This window comes from Pinus tabuliformis, chromosome 6 (genome assembly GCF_031772625.1).
Source record: "Pinus tabuliformis cultivar Carrire ecotype Pingquan chromosome 6, CPIR1, whole genome shotgun sequence".
NCBI classification, from domain to species: Eukaryota; Viridiplantae; Streptophyta; class Pinopsida; order Pinales; family Pinaceae; genus Pinus; species Pinus tabuliformis.
The window spans coordinates 1,992,814,223-1,992,823,084 of NC_142292.1; the positions used below are offsets into that span (position 1 = coordinate 1,992,814,223).

An 8,862-nucleotide genomic window follows, 5' to 3' on the forward strand; every position below is an offset into this window, starting at 1 on the left:
GTGGAGAGACTGCTCGCGTGAATCTAGAATGGAAAATAGAGCTCACTATGTAGGTAATATCTTAACGAGTTCCTTATACCAAAATTTGGGAAGATCTAAAGGTAAGTATCAACCTCCCACAGGCCTCTTGAGATTCCTCCAGCGAGAACAAAAGGGATCCTTTGTTTTCTCCCTCTGTGAGCAGACAAAGGGCTGGTTTCCATGGCACTTCTCAATCGCATGTTCCTAGGTAAGTCAGTCCTCTGAGAATGAAATCGGTCCACACTGCTTTGGCTCCGCTATGGAGGAATAATGTATTGTGAAGCATCTATCTCTGTTCCTAACTGACATTAGGCCCATTGTTCAACAATGAGTATATCTATGATGGTTGCATTTTTTCTTACAGTGTGGTAATATCTTATATCTATATGTGCACTATCTAACTTCACTTGAAACAGGAACTGCCATTATCACTATTAACGCGTTAGCATGAATGTTAAAATTCTTGGGAAATCTTCATCCAGCGAAGCTATTCTTCTCTGTCCTAACATATGGCTTGCGGCAACACAATACAATATTGATTCACATTTGAATCACCTAGTAAGTTATTGGTGTATTGGTGTCTCTTGTTATCATTTGATGAACCCAATGCCTATGTAAATTGTACTTATTTGGATACTAGTACCAGGTACCAACATATTATAACAGGGCGATCAAGAGAGATCCCCAATTTCCTATTGCAATGGCAACAGGTGTCTCCATGAGGCTAATTTGGCCCCAACCATTGATATATCTATTATTACTGTTACACACAGTAATAATAATCTAAGATATCGTCACTGTATGAGATTCTTTGTTTGTGGGATAGGGAACTTTCTTCCATTTGACTAATAAATTCCACTGCCTCTCTGGAATTAAGTATATAATATCTTATGAAAAAACACATATTACAACATATGTCAAATAGATGAGTAGATCTCAACACTGCATTGGTAGTTATTCCAAGTGTCAAGGTCAATAGCTACTATAACTAGGAACAACATTCTAAAACCTCCCAGAGCATGGAGAGCACCTAACAACATTCTAAAACCTCCCAGAGCATGGAGAGCACCTCAATATCAAAGGATTTGGCTTCAAGATACAATTTTTTTGACTCACAAAATTCCGATAAAAAATTATATACCAAAGGGCCATGTAAATTCCTTTGAATACAGAGTATTGCACTTTTATGTTCTGCGTTTGATCACAACAATAGTGAATCATATAGGCAATTGAACCCTAATGCTCTGAAGGTTATCACGAGTTTCATGAAATATAATTACTCTACAGGGATTAATCCAATAAATCAATTCCATTTTCTAAACCATTAAATTGTTATCTTTATTTGTATTTGTATGTATAACAATTTATATGCAAGTTTTCCAAGGCTTGTGGCTATCTATAACCCTATGCATGTTCTACCATTGAACATATGAGGTGTCAGGGAAAAGATTGAGTTCAGTTACTTTTAGGTAATGAGCCATGTTGAGAAATGTTGAGAAAAGCTCTATCACAATGTTGAAATTAAATCCCATAAGATTTTATGGTTCAGTTGAAAAATGATTGAAAATACCTAACAATTTCCTAATACCAAGTTAAGTTTATCGATCTAAATATTCTAAAATGAGATGGGTAATCTAACTCATACTAAGACCACTATTAAAGAACGGGATTTAATAATTATAGAAATTATTTCAAATACTATACTATAAAATAGGTCTATTGGATAGTTGTTTCACACACTCATATAATATGTTTTACAAATGAGTAAAAGAAAGTTGGTCAAGTAATTATACTCACCCCACAACCAATCAATAATTATTATTAAGATATTTCAATACTTTATAATAATTTTTATAGAAAATTTAAGGTTTTTTTTTTTTTTTTAATCAAAAGTTTTCATTAGATTTTCAAAATAGCATAGCATACAAAATCAATCTCAAGAGTCTCTACACTCTCTTTTTGGATTTGAGATTGGGGAATGGAGGATACCAAAAATGATACTCACATACATTATTTAAGCTATTGAAACCATAGCATACTAGGAATAACCAAAAAGAAGACCCGTAGCATACTAGGAATAACCAAAAGGAAGACCAAAATTGGCAGCAACATATCAAGGAGAGGGGGTGGAGGGAAACTATAGGCCAAAAAGAAGACCAAAATTGGCAGCAACATATCAAGGAGAGGGGGTGGAGGGAAAGTACAGGGGAGCTGCAAGTTACCAACATGGTCATGAATGTGAAAATCAATGTGTTCCACTCCAAGGGGTGAAGGTGATCATTGGTGCGACGCCAAACACTGTCCAATTGAGGCCAGAATTTCATTTTGATTGTCCAATTGAGCCAGAATTTCATTTTGATTGTATTGAATATCAGTAAGATAGACCAACATTTCATTTCAATCGTCATACCTGTGATCCCTGAGGATGTCCAAATAGCTACTTAGCAATGGACTCCATAGAAGCAGGGGCCTTAATGTGGCCTAGAAAGCGAGTTGAAGAAATAGCTTCTGCACCCTCTATCTCCTGGGTAGCCGAGTTGGTGGAGGACAAGTTGTGTCCAGGCTCGGGGCAACCATTATGGGCATGCTCGCCCCTCCCTCGATGGGGTCGGCCCTGTTAGCAAGGCATACAGAAATTGACAAGAGAAGATGCAAAAAGAAACTATAAAACTTCTAAGTTAATACTAATTAAAATTAAAATATCATAATTTATATTACTTAACGCCATCCTAAAATTAAATCCAATAATATATAATTTGTAATTATATTTTATCTTATTTCTTTTTATTAGTAAAAATATTAATACTATTTAACTTAATTCCTTGTGAAATAATAATTAATAAATTATTCATAAATTAATTTAATACCATATCAATTTTAAAATCTCAATTAAATGCAATTAAATATAAAACAGAAGGGTAAATAAAAATTAAAGTATCAAAATTAAAATTCAATTTAATTAAATAAAAAATCCAAAAATAATGATATCCGAGGAGAAAAGTAATGTATCTCTTTAAAACTATTGGTTAAACTTCTCTTAATTTTATACAAAATATAATTTATCTAAAAATAATGTTATTAAAATGAAAGTTGTCTCAAAAAAATTAATTTGTATTTTTATTTCAAGTTATATTTTCTTTCGAGACTTAGAATAGTTTTATATATTTTTAATACAATTTTACTTTTTTAGCTCAATCATATAAATTAAATAATTGGTAAATATTCAAAAACATCAATTTATAATAAACATGAAAATACTTAGTTCATGATATATCCGACATTGTTAAAATTAAAAAACTTACCAAACTAAATTATAATTTTATTTTAAATTATTAATAATAATTATAAAAAAAATTACTATATTAATTAAATATATATACATTTAAAAATATGTAACAAAAATTTTAAGTAAAAAAATTCATTCTCACTTTACTGTAAAAATAAAAATCTTAACTAAAAAAACTTATTCTAATAATTTATAAACTTTATTATAATATTATAAATCAATATCATAATTTATACCACATATCCGAAAAACCATAATTTCCAGAACACAGACATATAATTGTTTTCACTAAAACTTAAAAGACATCCGAACAGGGAAATGGAGGAAATCAATAGAGGGGCTGCTCCTTTGCGTTTCGTTCTCCCCATCTTCGGAATGATCAAGCCCCCTCGCAGTTGCCCAACAACGGCACTATCCATACATTGGTGGAGCTGAGCCGCTGCAGCTCATTGTACATATTAGTATTAAGTTTTTTATTCAGGTCACTACCTTATTCCAGTTCCCCTTTTTATTTTTTCTCAGATTTTGAAATAGAGTTACAGTTTCAGAAATAGAATTCCAGTTTCAGCTTGATGTTCTGCACACCAACTATTACTTGATCCCACGTGCCTCTGTTTACCTACATTTCATTTACAGTGTGGTTCCTATCAACGTTCTCCCTAGCCCTCTTATTTACTCTTGAATTTCCTCCAGATTCAACATGGGGATCTTTTGTTTCCATTGGACTTTTCAACTTCTGGGCCGTTCCTTTTTCTGAGAGTGAAAATGGTCAGTATTGCTCTGGTTCCCTACGGTGAAGCATCTATCTTCTGTCACTCACTGATAGTAAGCCCTTTGTCTAGCAGGAAATATATAAACAGGGTCTGATTATTGCACGATTTATCTACAATGTGATAATGTCTGAAAGTTAAACATGGTCATATGTGCAATATCTAACTTCTCTTGAAACGTGAACCATCATGAACACTGTGAAGGCATTAGCATGAATGTTAAGGTCTTGTACAATTCTCCTCCATCAAAGCTCTTCTTTTCTCTCTTTGTAAGCTTGCTACCTGATGAATCACTTAGGAAAGCAGAACACAATATTGTTCCAGACTTGCTACCTGATGAATAACCTAGGAAAACAGAGCTTGCTTCCTGATGAATCACCTAGGAAAACAGAACACAGTATTGTTTCAGACTTGATTCGCCAAGGAAGCTCTTAATCTCTCTTGCCTATGTACACGGTACTTGGATACCAGGAACTAGAACCTCAATCATATAGAGGTTCAGTCTTCAAGTAAATCAGCATGTGATTATGATATGTTCCCTGCAAGCTCTGTCAATATAGATCCCTGATTTCCTATTGCAACGGCAGAAGATGCCTCCACAAGCCTAGTTGAAGGCTCAGTTATTGAAACATATATAAAACTTCCATGGAAAGATAATAAACCAAAAGAAATGTAAATTGCAATTCATTGAATATAGTGTTTCAAAATAATTGAATGTTCACTTTGACCATAAGTAGATATTACACACTAACATAAATACATAAATATCTTTGACCAATTGAAAATATAAAAATATTGCCATTGTAAGGATAATGGCAAGATTGGAAACTATTTGTTTATTAATTTCAAAACTAAAATATAGAAGAACTTTGGTCATTTGATTCAGAGACATCATTCTTTGCTGCATTTGTATTGATAAGCAACTTGGATATGCTTCGTCTCAATCTCCTAGAAGCAACAGCATTTGCCACCAAATCCTCTCTGATACTCTCCAACATCCTTACCACAACTTTCATAGTTGGTCTTTCTTCAGGTGAATGTTTTGAACAAAGCAAACCAACATGTAGAAAATCTAATAGACATTTATATACTTTGTTCTCATCAATTTCATCTCCACACACCTCACTAAAAAGGCTACTTTCAATTACCTCATTCACATTGTTTGGGTATGCAAAGTTCACCCAATTGTGCAAGTTTAGGTCTCCCACAAACATGTCACTGGTTGGTTGTTTTCTGGTGAGCATTTCCAATAACAGAATTCCATAGCTATAAACATCTCCCTGGGTGGACACTGTTCCGCTCAATCCATACTCTACAGTAAAAGAAACATTCATTAAATTTTACTCAATCACTCCATATAAATATTGTTAATGAGAGAAGAAAAATGAAAATGTTGTTTAAGAAAGACATACCTGGGGCAATGTAGCCAATGGATCCTCTTAAAGCAAGTGATGAAGCATGTGAATTAGTAGAGCTTTCACCAATTAATCTTGCAATACCAAAATCTGTGACATGGCCTAACATATCTTCATCCAAAAGTACATTGCTAGGTTTTATATCACAATGCACTACTTGCACAAAAGAATCATGATGAAGATATTCCATGGCATGGGCCACATCTATGGCAATGTCTAATCGTGTTTTCAACCCCAATTCACACACATCCTCATCATTGTTGTCATCTCTTTTAGGATACAAATGCTTCTCTAAGCTTCCATTAGACATAAACTCGAACACTAAAGCTTTGAAATGGAGGTTGGAACATGAGGTTATGATTTTCACTAGATTTCGATGTCGAACCTTTTGCAAGACACTGCATTCTGCTTTAAAACTCTTCTCACCCTGGTCATTTTGCAATTGGAAAACCTTCACAGCAACAAGTGTGCCATCATTCAAAATTCCTTTATATACTGACCCAAAGCTACCTGTTCCCAACAAGTTGGCCTGAGCAAATCCATTAGTTGCTATATGAAGCTCTTGATATGAGATCCTTTGGTGCTCTAACTTTTGGAAAATAGCTCTTGTGACATCAATGTTTTGTATATGCATATTCCCTCTCCATAGGAATCTTAAAAGAAAACAACATAGTATAAAAGCAATAGCTCCACTCACTAGCAATAGTACTCTTTTCACAATTGTATGATGACCTCTTGGTATTGGGCTAGCAGTTGCACAAGATGATAATTGAAATACTTCTGATCCACAAAGGTCATGATTTCCATTTAAGAACATGAAAATTGATTGATTTGCAAAAAGTCCTTTTGGTATTTCCCCAGTGAGCTTATTAAAAGACAAATCCAAATACTGAAGCTTTTTCAACTTGTTGAAAGTCATTGGTATTGTCCCTAATAAGGAATTGTGAGAGAGATCTAGGCTTATAAGGCTTTGTAAATTTTCAAGTGAATCTGGAATAGAGCCTTCGAAGGAGTTTTGAGATAGATGCAATGATTCTAGTTCAGAGCAACCTCTAAGTGTAGATGGAATGATTCCACTCAAGTGATTAGATGAAATATCTATAGCTTGAGCCATTGAAATTTTACCAATTTCCAGGGGCAAGGAGCCTTCTAATAAATTCCAAGACAAATTCAAATAGAACTGTAGATTGTAAAGCTTAACAATCTCACGTGGTATGTTTCCAATGAGTTTATTGTGTGACAAGTCGAGCAATTCCAAATTTGTACAGTTTCCTAAGCTGGAAGGTATGCTCCCTGATAATTGGTTGTGATGGAGTTGGAGAAGTCTTAATTGTTTAAGGGGTGCAAGGGAATTGGGAATATTTCCAGAGAGTGTGTTTCCACTGATGTCCAAGAGACCAAGTCCTTGTAAATTTTCAAAGTCATCAGGGATGTCTCCTTGTAATTTGTTGTTTCCTAAAACTAATATTTCTAAATTTTTAAGGTTTCTTAAAGATGGAATGCTACCATTTAAAGAATTTCCAGATAAATTTAGATAGGTTAGGCTGGTAAGATTGTCTATATGTGGAGGGATGTTCCCTTCTATCAAGTTGTTTGCTAATGTTAAGTAAGACAAATTGGTAGAAAGTTTTCCTATGGCAAGCGGTAAGACACCAGCGAGTTTATTGTCTCTCAAGTGTAGTTCTTTTAGGTGGGAACAATTGGTAAGTGCTATAAGAAAAGGCATGGTTGTAGCACTACCACTGTCAAGTTGATTAGATTGCAATTCTAATGTTTCAAGGAGGGATAGCTTACCTAATGTGATCGGCACACTCCCACTCAACATGTTAATGGATAGGATGAGCTCTTTGAGTTTTGAACAATTTCCAATGGAATTTGTTATCTTTCCACTAAGTTGATTTCCCCATAAATAAAGCTTACTCAAGTTAACTAGATTTGACAAGGAAGTGGGAATACTTCCAGTGAATTTGTTTTGGGAAATCACCAACTCAACCAAAGTGGAGATATTTGACAAAGAAGGGGGAATGGAGCCTGATAATTCATTTTTATAGAGGCAAAGGGTTTGGAGAATAGTGAGTTGGCCCAATTCTTGTGGAATGCTACCAATGAGTTTGTTTTGAGAAATATGAGGAGATATTTGAGAGAAATTTGGGAATGTAACTTGACAATTCAGAATAACACAAGTAAGACCATTTTTAAATTTTTAAAATAATCTAAAATAATCAACGCCCAGAGATTTCCAAAGGAAGAATAGTACCTGTCAAGCTGTTTCCACCTAAGTAAAGTTCTTTGAGATGTACGAGGGAGCCAAACTCTTCCGAAATACTTCCATTGAGATTGTTGTAGCTGAGCGCCAAGTGAGCCAAATTTGTGCAATTCCCCAGATCACTCAGAATGTTTCCCACAAATTGATTGTGGTCTAACCAGAGCGTCTTCAAACGGAAAAGGCGTCCCAGTTGACGTGGGATATAACCGTGGAGGGCATTGTTAGAAAGATCAAGGTAATGGAGAAAGGACAAATTGCCGAGGTAAGGAGAGATGGTGCCGTGCAGTTCCATGTGAGAGAGGTCGAGAGAGACGACTCTGTCCATGTGACGGCGGCTGCAGGTGACGCCGGACCAGTTGCAGAAGGGGAGTGCGAGAGTCCAGTTGGCCATGGAAGCATGAGGATCACTGCTTATTTTGCTTTTGAAAGCTAAGAGAGATTGTCGATCTTCATGAAAATGAAATGAATGCGGAGAGGAGGAGACGGAGATGAGGGAAAAAGTGAAGATGAAAAAGAGGAAAAGAAAAAGAGAGGAACGGCATGGTGCTGGAAATGCAAATGCAAGGAGAAATTGGAATGTTGGAGAAGTGAATGGCAAAGGATGGTATGAATGTGAAGGATGGTCACGAGTATTTATAAAATCTGGGCGTGGTGAAGCTCATGTAATTTTTCGTCCTCTCGACATCTGATTATTTGATCAACATTCAGGTCGTTGAGTGATCCACATCTGATTATTTGATCATTTATATTATATAATAAAATTTCCACCAAAAGTTTTGGCGTCGTGAATACGGAGCGGAGAACGGGGGAGGTTGGGTAATTATTAAATGTAAGACCAAGACTCGGAAGTTTTGCTTATTGTAAGACCAAGACTTGGAAGTAATTATTTAATAATTATTTGTGGATGTTAAACTGAAAGAGTGAGAAAACGCTGGAGTGGGACCCGCAATTCCATAGATTTCCACCGAAAATTTGGGCGTGGCGAAGACGGGGCGGAGGAGGAGGTGGTGTCGTGATTATGAATTGGCCTCGAAGTCCATAAAGTTTCACCGAAAGTTTGGGCGCGGTGAACACGGAGCGGAAGCATCGGAAGACCAAGACGCG

At 35.5% G+C, this 8,862-nt stretch overlaps 1 protein-coding gene across 1 annotated transcript; it reads right to left on the reverse strand.

Annotated features, from left to right (window-relative positions):
- Nucleotides 1-4,841: 4,841 nt before the first annotated feature.
- Nucleotides 4,842-8,203, reverse strand: LOC149267230 (uncharacterized). The gene is made up of 3 exons (XM_089410556.1): nt 7,750-8,203; nt 5,490-7,652; nt 4,842-5,389 (listed from the first exon to the last, which is right to left on the reverse strand). The coding sequence occupies exons 1-3, from the start codon at nt 8,147-8,149 to the stop codon at nt 4,929-4,931; spliced, it is 3,024 nt and encodes a 1,007-aa protein (XP_089266682.1). The 5' UTR covers nt 8,150-8,203; the 3' UTR covers nt 4,842-4,928.
- Between the last annotated feature and the right edge of the window lie 659 nt (nt 8,204-8,862).

Coding starts and splice junctions, on each gene's coding strand:
- LOC149267230 (XM_089410556.1), bottom strand. CDS start 8,149: ATGGCCAACTGGACTCTCGCACTCCCCTTCTGCAACTGGTCCGGCGTC. Junction 7,653..7,749: donor AGGTGGAAACAGCTTGACAG/GTACTATTCTTC, acceptor TGAATTGTCAAG/TTACATTCCCAAATTTCTCT. Junction 5,390..5,489: donor CATTGGCTACATTGCCCCAG/GTATGTCTTTCT, acceptor CTTTTACTGTAG/AGTATGGATTGAGCGGAACA.